Here is a 20,665-nt window from a genome sequence, read left to right on the forward strand (position 1 = left end):
ATGCTGGCCAGGGCCCAGTGGCTTTTTTATTACCCTCTGCTTTTGGCGTAAGAACAGCAGTGCAAGATATTAATTTAAAATAAATAGTTTTCAAGAAATGTCACTCTTTATAATAATAATAATATAATAATAATAATAATAATATGGTTCCCATTTCTAAATTATGTGAGAAGAGACTATGCCTCTATAACCCAAGCTGCGCCCTGACCGGGAATCAAACCGTGACCTCCTGGCCACAGGTCAGCGCTCAACCACCGAGCCACGCCGGCCGGGCAGCCCCGTGTTTGAAGAGAAAGCTCGTCGTCCTGACATACGTGCCAGTTTTTTGTTATTTCCTATGTCACTGCTCTTCCTTCCACAGACGAGATGTACGATCTCACCGGCCAGGTGGTGCAGATGGCGGGCCTCGGCGAGGCGGACTTCCTGACGTTCGATCCCATCGCCAAGCAGGCGAGGGCCGTGAAGTACGACGTGCAGGCGGCGGCCGTCATCGTGGTGGTGCTGAAGCTGCTCTTCCTGCTGGACGACCGTGCGGAGTGGTGAGCGCCGCTGGCCCGGGAGGCGGTGTGTTCCGCTCGTTCAGAGGGAGGGAGGCCATGGCGCTCCGTGGAGAGCGGCGCCTCGGCGGTTCTGGGCGGTGACCAGCAGCACCACGCCCTCCTCACGCCGCGGGGACTCGGCTGGTGGTCAGGCTCCATCCTGAGTTCGTACCTGTGTGTTTGTAGTGCGTTTTTTTTCTAGTTTTTGGGTAGATACACGTTTCTCATGTTCCACCGGCTCCTGCGTTTTCACCTTCACGTGTCCCAGAGGGCCCGCCCCCTCCCTCCGCAGGCCTGTGGGCTCCCGGCCTGTGCGTCTCGGCCTTCGGGGAGCCAGGAGCTGTGAAAGGAGCCCCTCCCGGAGGCCGAGGCAGCCCATGTGGCGTCCCCTCCCGTCGGCGAGGGCTCCACGTCTGTGCCAAGGACCGCGTGCACCTGTCTTTCCGCAGAATTCAGATTCCACTCTTCAGATGAGTGATTTCCACATCAGTTGACTTGTTTGTTGCTGTCTCCAGGTCTCTGTCTGCGATTGCTGAGACATACAACGAAGAGAACAAAGGAGGTACTTACTTTTTTTGTCAATCCGATTCAGAGATCAGCAGTGGGTTTAAAGATCAGCAAATGCAGGGAAGACCTTTGGAAATGTACTTGTACCGATGCATGTGGATAAATGGCGCCTTGTCCCGGGACTCTTTTTCACACGGTTGTCTGATTATAGCTCCTACTGTGTGCAAAGGCCAGCTTGCGCTTCTGTTCCCGGCGTCTGCTCACCAGCCACGCTAGGCCGAACCTCCGGGCAGTGTTGTGACTGTGCGTCTGTTCCGATGCCTTCAGCCTTTGCTCACACTCGTTCTCCTACCTGAAGTGCTCTTCCCTTCTCCCCCAGCCCCCCAGGCCCCCAATCCTCCAGCCCCCCAGCCCCAGCAAGTCCATCTGCACTCTTCAAGGTGCACCTAACACCTTCTCTCCTCACCTGCTCCCCATCACCTTTTCCAAGTCAGGACGCATCGCTCCTGCCCAGCCACTCCCGTCCCAACCTCCGTTAGAGGTGCAGCCAGTGGACTGAGCGTGTCTATCCCTAATAGAGTGTCCGTGTTTGTCAGGCGCCTGGAGCCTGTTTGACTTACAGTAGGTACTGCATACACCACAGGCAGACAGGCCGATGGGGAGCGGCTACAGGGCGGGCCATCTCCTTCCTACTGTTATGTGTCTGAGCTGCCTCCATGGTGACTGGCCGAGGAGACTCAGTGACATGTGACAAATACGTGAACTCTCACACGCAGCTCCAGTTTCTCAGCGTCCTCGCTAGGGTTCATGTGCGTTGTCCTTTCTGAAGTCTCCGTTCACTGAGGGATAACTGACATGTAAGACATTGAAAGTGTCCGTTTGTGCTTCGATGCATGTCCATGTCAAAGGCTTCCTGCCATCCAGTCAGCTGGCACACTCGTGCCCGCACGTATGTAACTTTGGGGTGTGTGTGAAAACATTTAAGTTGAACTTTCTTAGCAAATTTCAACTCTACTATACAGCGTTACCAACTGCAGTCACCGCTTTTCTGTCGATCCTCAGACCCTGTTCGTCTTAGAGCTGAAAGTTTGTACCCGTGACCACACTGTCCGACGCCCCACCCCCAGCCCTGGCACCACGTTTCTACTTTCGACGAGCTTGGCTCTTTTAGATTCCATGTGCCTGGTCATTGGTGTGTGTGTGATTTCCAGAGCGATGCCAGTACTTGGCTCAGCGACGGCCTCACGTTGGTCCTGCAGAGTGAAGGGTGGACAGGCCGCTCCTGGCGCCCTCCCGGCTGCAGGGCCGCCCTCGCTGTGGAGCTGCGTGGAGCAGGCAGAGCACTGGGACCTGTGACCTCCTCTGACCCCGAACCTCAGCTGTCAGCGGGCAGGGTCGTCTCCATTCTTCTGCTCCACTGCCCACCATCCCTACGCGTCACCAGTGAACTCGCCCTTCGAGAAGCTGTGGCTTGCTCAGGTCACAGGGCCTGGTGTTCTGCTGATCGAAGCCATGTCCCTCTGTCTGTAGCTGTTTGCTGGTTGCCGCTCCTCGGTGGCTGTGTGGCCTCAGGCTCTGCTGGATGGCGTGATGATTCTCTAGGCCAGTTGAAAGAATTTTAATAGACATGGCGGGAGACGATCTCGTTAGAGAACATGGAAAAGCTAGACTTACACAGCCCGCTTCCTCCTCTTGCCAGCCTGCCTTCCTCTAACTCCCTCACTCGGATCCTCTTTCTGCCTTTCCTTTCACTTCACCCCCCTGCTCTGCCCATCCCCCAGGCAGAGTGAATAGGGAGCGATGGGGGCTGGGCTGGGCTCCATGCAGCTCCGACAGCGCTAACCTTGACATCTGGAGCACAGGCCAGCCGTGCGGTGCGGCCCGCCTTCCCGCCTACCCCGAAGCTCTGGGTTTGGAATCGGAGTAGGAAGAACGGAGTGGGAGCTGGTGAAACCGGGAGTCTGGATTCAGCTGCTGTAGTGCTAGTTCCCACATGTGTTGGCCATCAGTCCCTTCCTCATGTGGCCTCAGACACGTGGAGCTGTGTGCGAGGCATGGCGCTGGGCGCTGGGCGCTGGTGCTGGGCTGGGAGTAAGAGGCCTGGTGGGTAGAGGAAACAAAATACGTCTGTGTTCTCAGGAGGTGGTGGTCCGGTCTAGGAGAGACAGACACACAAAGGCAGTTTCCGTGTCATCTGGTTGGGCTGTGACATCAGTAGAGACTCAGACGAGGAGTGACTGTTGCCAGGACTTGAATAGAGTCCAGAAAATGGCTCCATCTGTAATTTCCAAGAGCTATTGTATAGCTGTTTAGTTACGTCAGCGAATGAAGATCCAGGTGAATAATGTATGTTATTATAATGTGACTAATTTGATAATCATGGATTTTTTTTTTCAGATAAGCCATGTTTTGATTTCAGAAAATGGTACCACGTTATGAAGAAATCTTTTGATGAGAAAAAGCAAAAATGGGAGGAAGCCAGGGCAAAGTACGTCATCTCGGCCAGTCTGAGATTCGCCTCCTTCTTTCCAAGCCTGTCACCTCACATTGAAAGATGAGTGTCATCAGTATGGATTCGCCAGTGTTGTGACGCTCTGTTCTGGAAATATTAGCCGCTGTTTTCTGATAACTTTTCTTTCATTGGAATGTCCTCCTGAAATAGAGACCCTCTAACACACACAGCCAAGGGAAGAGCGGGGTCTCTACTTCAGTCTGTCTCCCTGGCTTTGAACTCTCGTTCCGACGAGGGTCCCTGTGGTGAAGGGGGAGCCCGCTGCGCTGGGCGCCTGCCTGGGGGACAGCCCTCTCTGTGCCCGCGGGCAAGTTACTTACCCTGTGGCCTCCGAGCCCTGGGACCGAGTTTGCTCCTGAATGCACCTTCGGTTTCTGACTTTCTGCTCCTCACCAGCTTCTTTTGGTAGAAAATCCACAGATGTTTCTTGTCTCCTAGCCAGACCCTTGGTCAGCACTGGGTAGGAACTACTTCTAACAGCGGTGCGGGCTTACGGCATGGCCTTGACTTCTCCTCACAGCACCCCTCACCTGTGAAGGTGGGCAGACTTGGAGACGTGGAATCCCGTGGTTTGTTCTCTTATTCGTCCAGTCATTCTTCACCAAATACTTAACGAGTCCTTCCCACGTGCCGTTCCGCCAGCCTGGGGGCTCGGGAGGGGACAGGCTCTGCCTTCGGGACTCCAGCGTTTGTCGCCTGTGACTCCTGCGGTCACGCCCGGGAAGGGGCAGAGCCAGCCCCCGAGCCAGTGCCTGCCTTTTGCCACGCCGTCAGAGTGAGGACGTGGCCTGGGCGCGACGGAGGCAGGTCTTACCCTCTGCCGTAAATCAGGCGGCTTCGCTCTATGGGACAGGCAGCGGGCACTTCTGGCAAGGGACGCTGCCACTCCTGTGTGCGATTGGGAGCTTCGGGGTCTGTGGCCCCGGCACTGAAATGGGGTGCGGTCCGTTTCTCCTCCTGCTCCAGCCGTGTTTGTGCCTCCCACAGGTTCATGTGGAAAAGCGAGAAGCCACTCTACCACTCGCCCATCGACAGATCAGTGGTGTACAAACGGAGGGGTGAGTCGCCTTTTCTCTCATTAATGCCGAGCAGCAGCGCGGTGGGGGGAGCTCGGAGCCTGATGGGAAAGTGAGCGCGCTCGACATTCTTTTTGGGACCCCACGGCCACAGCGCCCCCCGCAGGACCCCAGGCCACAGCGCCCCCCGCAGGACCCCATGGCCACATCGCCCCCCGCAGGACCCCACGGCCACATCGCCCCCCGCAGGACCCCAGGCCACAGCGCCCCCCGCAGGACCCCACGGCCACATCGCCCCCTGCAGGACCCCAGGGCCACATCGCCCCCCGCAGGACCCCACGGCCACAGCGCCCCCCACAGGACCCCACGGCCACAGCGCCCCCCGCAGGACCCCAGGCCACAGCGCCCCCCGCAGGACCCCACGGCCACATCGCCCCCCGCAGGACCCCAGGCCACAGCGCCCCCCGCAGGACCCCACGGCCACATCGCCCCCCGCAGGACCCCAGGGCCACATCGCCCCCCGCAGGACCCCACGGCCACAGCGCCCCCCGCAGGACCCCAGGCCACAGCGCCCCCCGCAGGACCCCAGGCCACAGCGCCCCCCGCAGGACCCCACGGCCACATCGCCCCCCGCAGGACCCCAGGCCACAGCGCCCCCCGCAGGACCCCACGGCCACATCGCCCCCCGCAGGACCCCAGGGCCACATCGCCCCCCGCAGGACCCCACGGCCACAGCGCCCCCCGCAGGACCCCACGGCCACAGCGCCCCCCGCAGGACCCCAGGCCACATCGCCCCCCGCAGGACCCCAGGCCACATCGCCCCCCGCAGGACCCCAGGCCACATCGCCCCCCGCAGGACCCCGCGGCCACATCACCCCCCGCAGGGAATCCCCCAGGAAGCTACTTCCCCAAATAGCGGAGGCTCCCGCCAATCTAAACACATCCTCTGGCTTCCGGAACTCTGTGTGGAGAAGTGCCTTCGGGTTGTCTTGTTCATAAACGTGGAAATGTACGTGGTAGCAGTTACCTTCTCAGCCTTTGGTAGGCAGTCCCCTGCACCCCCACCCACTTCCAGTTTCCCCACTGCCACTGATGATGCATTTGTCACATAGGAAACCAACATTGGCGCATTGCTATCGAGTGAACTACAGAGTTTATTGGAATTGACATTAGTTTTCTTTTTTTCCTTCCCTTTCCCCTCCACTTCCAGAGATGGTGGTGAATCTACAAAAACAATTCAGCACGCTGGCTGACTCGGCACCAGCGGCTGCCAAAAACAGCCCTTCCAGCTTTCAGTTCAGCTGGACGGGAGCGGCCCCCGGCCCAGCCTGCTTCCACGGGCACAGCCTCCAGGGCGTCCTGTCCCGGACAGGCCGGTCGCTGACGACCCTGAACTCGCTCTACTGGCTGAGCACGCAGAGGTTCTGCAGAAGGTGGGCGGGCCCTCAGGCGGAGGGTGGGAAACGTGACAGTCTCTAGTTTGCCCCGAGGGAGTATTCTTTTCTAATTAAAAAGTCACATTTATACTGACCTGGCGGGGGGATACCGTGATCACGAAGGTGGTTTTCCCAGGGCGAGGCTTGTCCATTGCCCTCCGCATGTGCTGACCCTGCGTTTCCCCACATGTGGGGAACTCGCTGCATCATTTGTGGTGGGGGACTGCGTTCGCGCTCCCCTATTTAAAAAAAAAGTCACATCTAGCCCGGCCAGCAGGGCTCAGTGGTTGAGTGTAGACCTATGAACCAGGAGGTCACGGTTCAATTCCCGGTCAGGGCACAGGCCTGAGTTGAGGGCTCCATCCCCAGTGTGGGGCATGCAGGAGGCAGCTAATCAATGATTCTCTCTCACCACTGATATTTCTATCTTTCCCTCTCCCTTCCTCTCCGAAATCAATAAAAGTATATTTAGCCCTAGCCGGTTTAGCTCAGTGGATAGAGCACTGGCCTTTGGACTGAGGGATCCCAGGTTTGATTCCAGTCAGGGGCACATGCCTGGGTTGCAGGCTCAATTCCCAGTTGGGGGGGGGGGGGGCGTGCAGGAGGCAGCCAATCAATGATTCTCTCTCATCACTGATGTTTCTATCTCTCTCTCCCTCTCCTTTCCTCTTTGAAATCAATACAAATATATTTTTAAATATATATATATATATATATTTTTTTAAAAATAATAAATAATAAATAAATAAAAATAAAAATATTTTTTTAAAAACCATGTCCTTGGCTGAGGATTTAAATATATATGTGTGTGTATGTGTGTGTGTGTGTGTGTATGTATTATAAATATATTTCTATTGATTTCAGAGAGGAAGGGAGAGGGAAAGAGAGAAACATCAATGATGAGAGAGAATCATGGATCGGCTGCCTTCTGCATGCCCCACACTGGGGATCAAGCCCACAACCCAAGCATGTGCCCTGACCGGAAATTGAACTGTGACTCCTGATTCATAGATCGATGTTCAACTACTAAGCCAGGCCAGCCGGGCTAAAAATATATATATATTTAAAGCAAAGCCATAATACCATTAACCAGACATAAAATAAACTAATAATAATTCCTTCATATTATCAAACATGCAGTCACTTTTTAGATTTTCCCGATTGTCATATATTTTTTTTAAATAGCCCAGAATCCAAGATCCATACCTTGCGTGTGGCTGAGATTCCCGTAAGTGGTTAGTCGGTAAATTCCTCCTTTATCTCCTGCTGTCCCCGTGCAATCTACTGGCTGAGTAATGAGGTCATGAGTTCTGCACAACTTCCCGCACCATATAGATGGAGTCACGGTCCCGTGTCCCCGTGTTACCTGCCTCGGGGCAGTGAGAGATTGCGATTTGAGTAGAGATTTGGTGGTGGTTAGAGGTTGGTTAGATGCAGGATCTGCTGCTGTAGGATAAGGGGCGTTGCTGTGGGGACTGCTCCTATAACAGGCACAGGGCTGGAGGCTGCCTCGTCAAGTCTGGTGTCTGATTTTGGGTGCGGGTGGGGAATATTAGCTTTCTTTTATTTGTTTTTAAATTTTTTTATTTGTTTTAAAAAATGGTCCAGAACCACTGCCTTCTGCTTTGTTTGCCTTGATCATGGGAAGGAGTGGCCGAGCCCTGGACCGGAGCTGGAAGAGCTGGCTCCAGTCCCCTGTGCGTCCCTGCCATGGTGGCCGGGGCAGGGCCAAAGCTCTTCCCTTTGTAAAACAGGAGTTTCACCACATTGTTCTGAGTTTCCTCTCACCTCAGATGACTGTTTTAAGCCGAAACATATGCACTTGTTCAGTTATTTGGGAGATGTTCCGGGGCAGGTGCCGGCATTTCCAGGTGGCCATTGCAGATGACGTCTCCCCTGCTTCCCTCTAGCTATTGTAAGCATGTGACAACCTATGAAGAGTCCAACTTCTCACTGAGCTACCGGTTTGTAATAAAGCTCTTCTCCTTCCTGCTGAGAGTCAAGACCTACTTCCTCCACGAAGAAGTGAGCTTAATTGAAAAGAGACTTTTTAAGACAAAATACAGTAAAGCAAAAACGAAACCTTCAAGATCCAGGAAAGTGCGAAAATGAGAAAAGCAAAATAGAAACTTCCTAGGGAAAATATTTTAATAGTGACAGTAATGTCAAATTGTAATATAACAGTCCAGAGAAGTATGGAAAATAGAATTTTTTGCCTATATATCCGTACATAGACATGCATACATATAGTACATATATGTGTCGATTGTGCTTATAAAGTGTGTATAAGTGAGCTTTGAGTTTATTTTTTTAATTATAAATATTTTTTGAGAAAATTAAAAAGCAATGTTACATAAATGGTATCCAGATATTTCTATTCATTGTATTTTAGAGCTAAATTTGCCTTTTAAACTAGATCACTTCCTTATTCTTTATGTCCCAAAGTAAACCCCAGATGAATCAAAGATCAAACATTCTCGTCGTTTATAAGCGTCAGAGGAAAGCAGGCCTGAAGGCTCCGGTGGTCTGGGGACAGGGAAGGACTTCCTAGGCCTGAAACCAGAGGCAAAAGGCAAGATAGATCATGTGACTGCAGCCGAAGGCCAGCGGGAAACTGGAAAGAGAAAGTGGTAGCACTTGAAGGAATGATCTCCTGAGTGGATCCATGGTCCTCTCACAGCACCAGCGGAGTGCCAGGCTGCCAGGAGAGGAACAGACCGCCTTCTGAACAAGGAAGCACCAAGCCGGACAAAGGGGACGTGGCGGGAAGGCAGCCTCACTCTGCGAGAGACGCTCCCTGGCGCCGGGTCCTTTCAGGCGGCTCAGGCGTGTTCGCCACTGGACTCGCGATCTTTGCTGATTTGGGTGGAATCCCTTTTATGGACAAATCTTATCTATCTTTTTAAATTAAATTCCATGGCACTGCAGTGAAACATAGTTTTACCACTGAGGTGCGATTTCCCTGGTCTCAGACCCAGTCACGATCGCACGTGGGAAACGGAAACCGGAGGCGTCTGGGCTGCAGGTGGAAGCAGAGACCCTTCGGGGGAGAGTCCACATGTTCCAGCCTCCGGTCCGTCCACGCTCACAGCCATGCAAACAGCGGGGTGTGCAGGAGCTGAGTTAAGTCTCATGGCGTTCGTGGATCATCCGAACATCATGTGAAGCAGTTACTACGCACCTGTCCTGTACTGAACATTTTACATGTCTTCTCGTTTAATATAGCTAGAGAAATCTATCTACAGCTGTGGCAATTAAAGGTTTAGGCACAGTAGGTTAAAATAAAAGCTTTAACATTTTTTAATTAAAAAATTAAATCAGTGAATGTACAATGAGAGTCTATTCCCATGAGAATACAGAACATTGGCCCCCAAACCTCATTAATCTACTGGGGTATCTCATACATTTTAAACATAGTTTTGTTGAGTGTGTGTGTGTGTGGGGGGGGGGGTTCCCTCTTAATCCTTGAAGAAGAAAAAAAGTGGGTTTCTTTAGGCAGTTTGAGGTTCTGTGTTAGACTTAACCGCACAGGGCGTGTCTCCTCCCTGCCCGCTCTGGCTCCCGGCCCATCGGGTCAGCCTGCATGATTACAGGATGTAATGATGGCTGGCAGCGCCTTATCTCCCTGGAGGGGGCGGCAGGCCTGTCATTGCCACACACAAGTGGGGCCTTTCACGCCCAAGGAGAGGCGAGCCCAGGGCTGGGGTGTCTACAGGTCTTCGTTATCTCTGGGTGTCTTTTCTTCCATTGGCACAAAGCCACCTAAGAAGAAGGAAAAGAATCAGTATTAACCCGCCCTGCACATCTTCCCACAGAGGATGCTTTGCTTAGAGGACGAAGGAGCACTCTTCCCGGCCCAGGAACCCTGAGTGAGGCCCCAGGGTGGCTGCGGAGTGTGCGGCCCGCTGGGTGCCCCGCAGGCAGTAGAGGGGGGGTCCTGGGTCTCAGCGGGACCTCCATTCAGAAGGCCCCTGCGTTCCCGAGAGCTGAGGACGTCCACGCAGCGTTCAGCCCTCGGCACGTTTTCCGAGAAGTCAGCTTCCGTTGCCCGGTTGTGCCCTGTGAAGGGTTCAGGGTAAAGCGATGCCAGTGCCCGGCTTGCCGGCCCTGCGCGGACTGAGGAGCCGCGGAAGGTTCCTTTATGGACGCGGCCCGCTGCCCTCGCAGCGCTGTCTCCTCCTGGAGCAATTCGTGCACGTTCGGTGGGTGTTCCTATTGAACTGGGCGACTCCCAGGTATTCCCAAAGGAATGTTTAAGATAAAACATCACTTAAATGTAATTACCTTTTGTCACCATTGCCGTCCACATTAATTCAGATTAAGGTAAACATTACCTACAATGGAAAAGGTGGTCTCTGAATTTTATTTTATTTTATTTTTTTAAATATATATTTTATTGATTTTTTACAGAGAGGAATGGAGAGGGAGAGGAATAGAGAGTTAGAAACATCGATGAGAGAGAAACATCGATCAGCTGCCTCCTGCACACCCCCCACCGGGGATCGAGCCCGCAACCAAGGTACATGCCCTTGACCGGAATCGAACCTGGGACCCTTCAGTCCGCAGGCCGACGCTCTATCCACTGAGCCAAACGGGTTAGGGCTAAATTTTAAAACTCTCAAGGTGAAAAGTAGGAGAAAAAAAATGTTTTTTCACCACATTAGAGGTTCAGGAAATACTGTAAACCATATTTATTTCTATTTACCTTTCCCTCCTTAGACTCTCACACCAGAAGGTAAGTCTCCCCGGCAAAGCCCTCTGCTCAGCCCTGTCCCCTGGGCAGTCCCTCCCCCCCACCCCAGGGCCTGGGCCGGGCCTCCTCCCACTGCCCTGGGCTGCCAGTCCTGCCAGTCCACTCCTCACCGCCTGCCCAGTCCCTCCAGGCCCTGCGTCAGCGTCGGGGTGCTCCGTGACACTGTGCCGGGCCCCCTCGTCACCCGGGCTTGACGGTCAGAGTGGGTGTGGTGGCCTCAGACCCCACGGCACCCCGCTCCCAGCCCCAGGCACAGCGGGAGGGGCTGCCGGCTTCTCCCCGCAGCGTCCCCATTCCTCAGCACCCCTCCCATCTCCTGTGGCCGACCGACCACCCACATTTGTGCCCCGTTCTCCCAACTCGCAGCAAGCCGGAGACTGGGGGCTGCCATCCAATGGATGTGCAGCCAGTGTCTTCGACGACAGCGATGGCGATAAAAGGGGGAGTTACAGAAGGCTTCCTCCTCATGAGTTACTGCTGGGCAGTGACGAACTAACTGAATGCATGAACTCAGGTGTCTGCCTTCCGAATGCTGGTTGTGGGTCAAACTCGAGTGCTTTCACACTGGAGGGGAAATGGGCATAGCGTTCGCCCCTGCACCCCCTCGGGCTCCCCAAATATCCGTGCGGTGCTTACGTCGGCGCTGTTCTGAGCAGCGGACACCTCGCCTCTTTCCCCCGAGTGACCCTGCGACGTGGTCTCTGTCATTTCACAGACAAGGAGCAGTCGGTCTGTCCCGGCGGCCGCTCCAGCATCGGGTTCCCAGCCGCGGAGACCTCAGCCCGGCCATGCCAGGCTCCCATGTAAGGACCCCAGTGCCACTCACTCCAAAGGAGGAAACATGAGCACCTGTGGCTGGAGTACATCCTCCCCCCCTCCCCAAACCTCCACCCCAAACCTGTTTGTCCTCTACGCACCCTGTCTCTCATCGCAGCCTAATCACCCACCGCCAGCCCCTCCCTCCCTGTCACCCCAGCAGCTCACCCGTCACTCACCCGAGGGTTCCACCGCCAGGCCTCCGTAGACGTCCCTGCCCAGCGCAGGCCCCCAGCATGCCGCTCCTGTGGGCTGCGAGAGCCCTCTCCTTCCTGAGACCCTGTCATTCCTCTCCCGGGTGGTTCCCCAACTAGATCTGCTAACACCGTGAGGCCCCAAGTCCTCCCTCCCGTGGCTCCTGGCTGCCTACAGCCCATGGCTTGGCGGGCCGGGTGGGGTGGGTTGGGTGGGGGTGGGGGGTCCATTAGAGTGTCGCCTCCCTTGTCCTGCTCCCTCAACCTCAGGCCAGGGGCTCCTGAACAAGCGGGGATGTCACAACCTCAGGGCCTTGGCCCGTGCTGTGTTCTCTGTTGGAGATGGCCTCCCCCTTCTCAGGAGAGCCCACCTCCCGGGACCCTGCTGGAGCGCCCTCTCCTCCTCTCCCCACCTCGGCCGGGGCAGAAGCCCTCCTTCCCAAAGCACCCGAGCGAGCGCACCCCGCCCCGGGCCTTGGCTACGTGTGTGGCGCTGTCCTGGGCCTCCAGGTCAGACAGCGTGAGCGCTGGACCGCGATTCAGTCGTGTACCCCGAGGGCTGGGCGGGAGATTCGGAGGCTAAGAAACAGGTGACCTTAGGAAAGAAACAGAATTCACCAAGATAAACAGTATGGGCAACATTTCCCACAGGTCTCTGTAACCACGGGGCTGTTCACGTCCACTTCCCCCCGCAGCCCCTGGCAAAGTGTGCGGGCCAGCCCTGTGCCCTGCCAGGGAGAGCCTGGACGTGTGCTCTGCTGTAGAAGGATCGGATACATACTAAGAGGCATATTTTGTGTGCTTTGCCTGGTCCTCTGTCTACATGTTAACAGAGTTCCAGCCTGGCCAGCGTGGCTCAGTGGTTGAGCGTCGACCTATGACCTCTCTCCCTCTCCCTTCCTCTCTGAAATCAATATGTATATATGATTTCCAGGCTCAGAGTTAGTGTCTCCACCTGCGGATCCCACCGTGTGGCCCAGAGTAGCCCCTTGGGGTGTGGGGATGCCCTGAGGAGCTTTTAGTAAAAGGACAGAAGGATGCCCAGCTGTACCCGTGCCCACGAGCGTTCCAGACCAGACAACCAGTCCCCGCCCTCCACGGAAAGCAAGCCCACGCCGAAAAGCCGCTTCTCTCCCGCTTTCTCGCTGCCGCAAACTTCTCCGGATTTGTCCCTGCCTCGAGCCTGCCAGCTTTTCTCTTCACGGTGCTCACCAACAGGAGTCACTCCAAACGGGCAGAAGTGAGTCCCAAAGCACTTGAATTTCAAGCCAAGGAAACCCAGCGGGGGAAGGACCGCTACAATGAAATGCGGGTTTGGGGAGGGACTTAACCCTCTTCTCTGGTTTCCCACCTACAAAGTGGGGGCAACAACTCAGCCATTTTAAACGGACATTATTTTATTTTTAAAACATATTTTTATTGATTTCGTAGAGAGAGAGAGAAACATCAATGATGAGAGAGAATCATGGATCGGCTGCCTCCTGCACGCCCCACAGTGGGGATTGGAGCCCACAACCCAGGCCTGTGCCCTGACTCAGAATCAAACCGTGACCTCCTGGTTCATAGGGCGCCGCTCAACCACGGAGCCACGCCGGCCGGGCTCAAAGGGCTGCGTTAAGAATCCAGTGAGCTCAGGCATGCGAGCACTTTGCCCACTGAACTCTGCCGAAGGAAGACTAGTGTCATTACCTTCCTGAATAACAATGATCGGTCCTCTGTAACAGTGGTCGGCAAACTCATTAGTCCACAGAGCCAAATACCAACAGGACAACGATTGAAATTTCTTTTGAGAGCCAAATTTTTTAAACGTAAACTTCTTCTAACGCCACTTCTTCAAAATAGACTCGCCCAGGCCGTGGTATTTTGTGGAAGAGCCACACTCAAGGGCCAGAGAGCCGCATATGGCTCGCGAGCCGCAGTTTGCCGACCACGGCTCTATAACACGCTTATGCCTGTCCAGGTTGTGAGCGATTTCTCTGTGGAGATGCAGTTTCTGTCCCTCGTTGTAAGAAAACGCAGGGCAGTGAGACCTGTCACACTGATGGGGTCCCAGTCGGTCTGGCATTGTTTGAGGCACTTCACAGAACCAAACCAAACCAACGGCACTGTGGGTGAGAGGGGTCGTGACCCCACAGTCCCCGCTGGGGAGACCGGGGCTCAGACGTTAAGTGGCTTCTTGAGTCACTTCTTCTCCCGGCTCCCATTTTCCTCCTGCAGCGCAATTCCCCCCTCTCCTCCTCCGCTGGGTCCCCTCTCCTCCTCCACCTTCTCTGCCGGGTCCCCCCTCCACCTCGTCCTCCTCTCCACCTCCTCTGCCGGCCCCTCTCCAGCCTGCGTTGGAGGTGCTGGTCCTGCTTTCTCCCCACCCGTCGCAGGCTTCCAGCACCGTCTCTGCGCTGACGCCTCCCGTGTCCGCAGCCCAGACCGCCTCCCTGGCCTCCAGATCACAGCCCACTGTCTGCTGATGCAGCCCTTGGATTTCTAACGAGAAACCTGGAGCTCATACACAAAGGGAACCCCGACCTCCCGAGACCCATGCCTGCAGCCTTCCCCATCTCGCCGATGGCCAAGCACCCCCCACCGCTTCCAGCAGAACCCCTGGTCGTGGTCCCGGACTCCCTTGTCTTCCTCTCACCCCACTCCCAATTTCAGGGTGTCTGTTGGTGCTGCCTTCAGCTAGACCGGAACCTGACCTCTCTCACCCCTCCCCTTCACACCCGGGGCTGGGGGTTTCCCTGCTCCCACCTTTGTCCCCCACCGCCCAGCAGCCAGGTTATTTAAAGAGAAGAGTGAGCCCTAGCCGGTTGGGCTCAGTGGATAGAGCGCCCACCTGCGGACTGAAGGGTCCTGGGTTCGATTCCAGTCAGGAGCAGGTGCCCAAGTTCCGGGCTTGATCCCCAATATGGGGTGTGCAGGAGGCAGCCGATCCATGATTCTCTCATCACTGATGTTTCTCTCTATCTCTCCCTCTCCCTTCCTCTCTGATCAATAAAAATACATAAAAAGAAAAAGACATGAGACCACACCCCTGCCTGAATCCAAACCCTCCAATGGGCCCCACCTCTCAGCAAAAACCCAAGTCCATACAGAGGCCTACCCGCCCTTTGTCCTGCTGCTCTGCCCCCTGCAGCCATGCTGGTGCCCTGCCGTTGGTGCCCCCCCCCCCCCCCCCCCCCCGCAACCTTCTGCAAAGCTGTGCCTCCCCCTGGGCCCTCCTCCCCCACCTCCTTGAAGGCCTAAGCCGGACTCCACCCCTGCTCCTCAGCGGCCTGCTCTGCGGTATGAACGGGCACTTGCTAACACACCATCTGATCGTCTTATTATTATCACTTTAGGGTCTGTTTGGGGGGGGGATGCTGGAGGAAGGCACGGGTTTTGTCCATTCGCTGGCACCCCAGCATCTCGCTCAGTGCCTGGCATCGGGCCTCACAATGTCTGTTGGGTGAATGGGCAGGCCTCACCCTCCGGACGGACAGCTGGGCCGGGGTAGGTGGGAACGAATGGGAGCAGGTGGTGAGGGTGAGACTGCCCAGGGCTGCTGGAGGCGAGAGGGCAGGACAGACGGACGGACGGACGGACGGACGGAGCCGGAGGAAGGAGCACTGGAGGGAGGGGCGTGCAGGCAGGGGGACCCCGCGGGCTCAGGGGGACCCCGAGGTCTCAGGGGGAGGTAGGCAGGGGTTGGAAGTGGGAGACTGGCGGGTCCAGCAGTGAGGGGGGCCCCGGGGGAAGGGCAGGCACGGGACCGGGCGGCTCAGGGAGGCCACACCGCGGGGACCACCCGGCCTCCACCGAGGGGAACCCGGTTGGGAGGCCGTCGGTGTCCAGGGGCCGTCACGTGGGGGACAGGTGCGATGGGGGAGCCGGGGGCTGGGGAGCCGGGCACGGGCGGCGGGCAGGCGAGGGGGCGCCCAGCCAGAGGCCTCCGGAGCGAGTGGGCGCGAACCGGGAGGTGACGGCAGGAGGAGGTCGCGGCGCTTCAGGGACGGCGGGCTGCGGGGCGCCGGGGTGGGTGCGGCAGCCGGCGGCGGAGGGCGTGGGCGGGCGGGCGGGCGGCGAAGGCAGAGCGCCCCGCGCCCGGGAAGGCGGCGCCAAGGCCCGGCCCGGCCCCCAGGTGGGCGGCCGAGGGCGCGACGGCGGGGCCGAGCGGCGACACAGCGCCCGGCCGCCCGGGGTGGGCGCGCGGAGGCCGCCGGGGGGCGGGACGGGCGGGAGGCACCGGCGCGCCACCCCCTCGCGACTCGGCCCCGTCGCCCCCGTCCGGGCGCCCCGCGCGCCGGCCAATCAGGAGGCGCCGCCGGCCGCCCCGGCCCCCGAGGCCCCGCCCCGAGCCGCCGGCGCCAGCCAATGGGCGGCCGGGCCCGGGCTCCCAGGGCGCGCAGCCCGCGCGGACCCGCTCAGAGCGAGAAAAGCGAACCCAACCCGTCGGGGCTGCCGCTCCGGACCCGCCGCCGCCTCCCCCCGGATCGGGTGTACCGTCCCAACCCGAAAGTCCAGTTCGGCGGCCCGGCGCGGCGAGGAGCGCGATGACACAGGAGTACGACAAGTGAGTGAGCGCCGCGGCCGCCCGCCGCCCGCCGCACCTGCCGCGAGGCCGGCGGAGCGAGGCCGGCGGGCGCGGGGACGGGCGGGCGCGGCGCGGGGCGAGCGGGGGGCGCGCGGCCGGTCGCCTGCTTTCTTCTCAGCCCCTCGGCGCCATTGTTCACCGAAGCCCCCTGGGGGGGGGGACCCTGGCCTTGGAGACTGGACTCCGTGGGGTCCCCTCCCCTCCCCCGCCTCAGCGTCCTCGTCCGGGGGGACCACCCACGGGCGCGCCCCCATCTCTGCTCCCCGGTGGCCCGGTGCGCGGGGGAGACTCCGGGCGCCCGGCCTCGAGGGCTGCGGCCCGAACGCCCGCCCCCCGCCCCGCGTCCCCAGCGGGTCGCCCTCGGGTGCCTCTGCCCCGTGGAGCCCGTGGAGCTCTGGCGACGCGCCCGCGCGCCCGCCCGCGGCTGCACAGGTGGAGGCTCCGGGTGACCCCGCCGCTCCGGGTCGGGGCGCCGGCCGGGGAGACCGGGGCAGGGCCGCCGCGGGCCCCGCCGCCTCCCCTCCCGGGAGTGAGGACAGGGAGCGGGAGGTGCGCCGCCCGCACGGAGGTGGTCCTCCCCGCTCCGGTCCCCGCGCCCCGAGCCTTCGCCATCGGGGGGGATGCGCTTGCAAGTCCCGGCCGGACGCGCCCCTCGGAGTTTGTGATTAAAGGCGAATTTTGACAACGTAAGGTGGCCACATCAGCGGCTACCTGTAGGGGACACGGGGGGAGGGATCGTCCTGTGTTCTCTTGGCAGCTTTTCTGTAAACGTAAAATTGTTCCAAAATTTAAAAAAAATAAATATTTAAAAGAACCGCACCAAACCAAATCAGTGTATGTAAGAGTGCTGTTTTTCTGGATGAGGAGGTTCGGTATTTAAGTGCGGAATATATCTTTGGCTGTCGAATATGCACTTGGGTATTCTGGTTTTTCTGAGTGATGATCCCTTGAAGTCACACATGGGAAGTCTCTGCCAGATGACCGAGGAGAGGACTCCCCAAGGCCGGGGTGAGCCCTGAGGACTGGCAATGGCGAGTCCGGTGAGACAGTGGACAGAGGCAGCCGGGTTCCTGCTTATTTCTTAATGTATACGTTTAATAAGGCACATTTCCCCAAAGCCGACCTTTTGGCCTCGGGCACATTGTGGGAACGTGAGACCCCGTCAGGGTGATCGCAAACGGGAGGATTCGCAAAAAGGACTGGCTTTTCTGTTGCTTCCACGCAGGCGGGCCAGGCGTGGGAGAAGGGAAGCCGAAAAACGAGCTTTATGGGACTGGGATGAGCCAAGTGCCGTCTGTCACAATCTGTTGGAAGTAGCTATTAGCACAGTTAATGGTAGCTTAGCCGGAACACCCGCCGGTCATCCCGGGCACCCTGGTCCCGCGGCCGGTATGCTCGGCTCCTGGGGGCCCAGGGAATGCCCCCCGCCCCCCCCCCCCCCATGCTGCTTTCTTTTCCTCTCTTTTCCTCCAAACAGCCCCTGGTGTTCGTTTTGTGTTAAAATAGCACCCCACCTCAAGACTTCTTTTCCTGCCAAGTATAAGCGCCCGTGACTTTATGCCCAGACGTGAGGAAAAACATTGGCTTTGAAATAAGACTTAATTTTGACTGAGGATAAATTAAGTTGTCGGATTCCCCTCCCCCCCCTTTTCAAAGGTGTTTTCCTGTTCTAAAAACCTGTATCTGTCTTTAAAGGGCCTGGGCGGTTGCCAACCCTAACCTTTGTTGATTACTTGAAAAGATAATCAGCCTCTCAGCGTTCACTTTCCGAGGAGGTGGGTCACCTTTAGGCAGTGTACGCGTTGCGTTTGTGTGTTGCAATGAGAACTTAAGTTTGCTTGTGAGAATAGTGATCTCTCAGAGTTGTTCTGAACATTTAACATTGTTTTGTCTCTTAAACAAAACAAAACACTATGTTTGGCTGGCGTGAGTGTTCTACTTTTTCTCTTTATTGACTTATTAAGTAGTGCCAAACTGAGACTGTTTGCATTTCAAGTTTTTTAAATCAGAGTCATGTTTGCTTTAATCTCTTAAATCAAATCTTCTGTAAGAGTTGACTAAGACCCACGTTGATTTTCTCTGGATTATCTTCCCACCCAACTACAGTGTTAAAATGAAACAGGTCTCGCCCCGTGTGGAAAGCTGGTATAAAGATTTTTAAAACCTGATTTCCCCTCCTGTTTTCTTAAAAATCTTTCTGTTCAGTGGCTTCGTTGATTGTTGTAGATTCTTGAGCGTTTATCTCCAAGATAAACAGTGAACTCCCAGGCCAGAACATGATGCCTGCGTATGGATTTACAGCCCCTTTGGCCACATTCCATCTCAATCTGCCGGGAATCAGGAGAATATTCGTTCTCACATCCCCCGGAGGATTACACGGAGGATCCCTTCTTCTTCCCGCCCCCTCCTCCTCTCGCTCGGCGGTAGGAGAGTTTTTAAGGCCTGGCATCAGCAGGAGAGAGCGGAGTAACGTGTAGCAGCATGAGGCCTGAGCCGCACATGTTCTCTTTAAGAGGGTTCGGCCTGATTGCGTTTCTGAACAGAATCAACACTGTTTGGCCTGGCTTGGTGTCCTTGGTTTTTGCTTATATGAAGTGTTTGAATAGCCTGGATTTTCTTGGAGGATCTTTTTTCCCTGCCAAATAGTACCTACGTCCTGGGTTCCATGTGTGGGCTGGCTGCAGCTTCCCTGGCTGCCCACATACCTTCTATCTTCCTGGGTGACCCATCGGCCTGCAACTGAGTGGGCTGTCTTCTGGTCTTGTCATATATATATATATATATATATATATATATATATATATATTAATATTATTGATTTCAGAGAGGAAGGGAGAGAGAGATAGAGATAGAAACATCAGTGAGAGAGAGTCATTGATCGGCTGCTTCCTGCACGTCCCACACTGGGAATCGAGCCCGCAACCCAGGCATGTGCCCTGATGGGAATCGAACCGGGACCCCCTGGTTCATAGGTCGACGCTCAACGACTGAGCCACACCCGGGCCGGGCTTCTGGTCTTGTCTTAATTTACTTTATCGGGTTATTGATGAAACAATGGACTCTTTTATTGGGACATCAATGGGTTGGTTGTGTGGTTCTTTAAAAATTAGCGTAGGATGCCTCGCAGTGGAAATATGTACCTATGTGTGTTTTCTTAATTTCCCTGAAGCAAACGGCCGGTGTTGGTTCTTCAGAATGACGCTCTGTACCCCCCGCGGCGCTCCTACACCAGCGAGGACGAAGCCTGGAAGTCCTTCCTGGAGAACCCGCTCACGGCAGCAACCAAGGCGATGATGAGCATCAACGGCGACGAGGACAGCGCGGCCGCGCTCGGCCTGCTCTATGACTACTACAAGGTCGGTGCGCCCGCCCCGCACCCCGCACGCCCGCCGTGCGCCCGGCTCAGCGGCATCCTAAACAGTCATTTGCTGGGAGGATGTCCTGCGAGTTGCTTCTGTGGTGACTATAAATAGTTTAATGAGCGCTTTGAATTACTCCGGTTCAAAGCTGAGCATCGCCGATCCTAGAATCAAAGGGCTGTTTTTCAGACGGGAGGGGAGGCCAGCTGCCCCGCTCTCTCTGAAGGGGAAGCCGCATGAAGGAAGATGGTGGGGTCTCACTGAGACGACCATTGATAATGATAATAAATTATTATTATGGAGGCGGTTCTCGCTGCTGTCAGAGCGGCAGGGTTCATTCCGACGTCATCGGGGCGATTTCCTTTTCCTGAAATGAGGTTATAGAATAAGCCTTTGATTGGATTTGGTTTGGTTGTAGGACTCAGGAAAAACAAACTACATTTTCTAGTCTTGGACTTCCTAGTTCTCAGGTCAGGATATATTTTGTTTCCTGTTTCTAGAGATTCGGATGACTCTTAATTAAATAGTCTGTCCTCTTGCTGGAGTTTCACACGGTGTTCACATACTTGACACCACTGTTCTGTTTTATTTTACTTATTTATTATTATTATTTAAATATATTTGTATTGATTTCAGAGAGGAAGGGAGAGGAAGAGGGAGAGAGGAACATCAATGATGCGAGAGAATCATGGATCGGCTGCCTCCTGCACGTCCACTCTGGGGATCGAGCCCGCCACCTGGGCATGTGCCCTGTGCGAACCACGGCCTCCTGGTTCCTAGGTTGATGTTCAGCCCCTGAGCCACGCCCAGCCGGGCGACACCACTGCTTTGTGTCACCCTCCTGTCCTAGCAGTTCTAGCTGCCTCTCCCGGATCACCTGGGCTCTGCCAGACGTGTTCACACTGTGTGTGTTGCTCCGATGCCTCCAGAATCCCGGCAGCGTGTGGCATTACCCCCAGTTTGCAG

The 20,665-nt window shown here is 56.3% G+C and overlaps 2 protein-coding genes and 1 long non-coding RNA gene across 7 annotated transcripts in view; 2 read left to right on the forward strand and 1 right to left on the reverse strand.

Moving 5' to 3' along the window:
- Nucleotides 1-9,204, forward strand: part of TAF1B (TATA-box binding protein associated factor, RNA polymerase I subunit B) — a 38,167-nt gene extending 28,963 nt beyond the window's left edge. For 2 of the 3 annotated variants that reach the window (XM_079792074.1, XM_079792073.1), the window contains 6 exons: nucleotides 362-539; nucleotides 1,055-1,101; nucleotides 3,444-3,534; nucleotides 4,546-4,616; nucleotides 5,785-6,007; nucleotides 7,921-9,204. In XM_079792074.1, the coding sequence (XP_079648200.1) occupies nucleotides 362-539; nucleotides 1,055-1,101; nucleotides 3,444-3,534; nucleotides 4,546-4,616; nucleotides 5,785-6,007; nucleotides 7,921-8,122 (812 nt within the window). In that variant the 3' untranslated portion in view covers nucleotides 8,123-9,204. The remainder of the gene's footprint in view (nucleotides 1-361; nucleotides 540-1,054; nucleotides 1,102-3,443; nucleotides 3,535-4,545; nucleotides 4,617-5,784; nucleotides 6,008-7,920) is intronic. The other variant, XM_079792072.1, reaches the window with a different exon arrangement.
- An 82-nt stretch (nucleotides 9,205-9,286) lies between these two features.
- On the reverse strand, nucleotides 9,287-12,262 carry LOC307111877. Of its 3 annotated transcripts, XR_013814629.1 has the most exons (3): nucleotides 11,759-12,262; nucleotides 10,295-10,344; nucleotides 9,287-9,772 (listed from the first exon to the last, which is right to left on the reverse strand). It is a non-coding gene; the product is annotated as an uncharacterized lncRNA (long non-coding RNA). The 3 variants fall into 3 exon arrangements; XR_013814628.1 differs by lacking the exon at nucleotides 10,295-10,344; XR_013814630.1 differs by having other exon boundaries at nucleotides 9,287-10,344.
- Nucleotides 12,263-16,147: 3,885 nt separating this feature from the next.
- GRHL1 (grainyhead like transcription factor 1) overlaps nucleotides 16,148-20,665 on the forward strand; it is a 39,757-nt gene continuing 35,239 nt past the window's right edge. Inside the window, exons 1-2 of the mRNA XM_079792715.1 lie at nucleotides 16,148-16,319; nucleotides 19,510-19,696. Of these exons, the coding sequence (XP_079648841.1) occupies nucleotides 16,300-16,319; nucleotides 19,510-19,696 (207 nt within the window). The 5' untranslated portion in view covers nucleotides 16,148-16,299. The remainder of the gene's footprint in view (nucleotides 16,320-19,509; nucleotides 19,697-20,665) is intronic.

The sequence above is a fragment of the Cnephaeus nilssonii genome (genome assembly GCF_951640355.1).
Source record: "Cnephaeus nilssonii genome assembly, chromosome: 15".
Lineage (NCBI taxonomy): Eukaryota > Metazoa > Chordata > Mammalia > Chiroptera > Vespertilionidae > Cnephaeus > Cnephaeus nilssonii.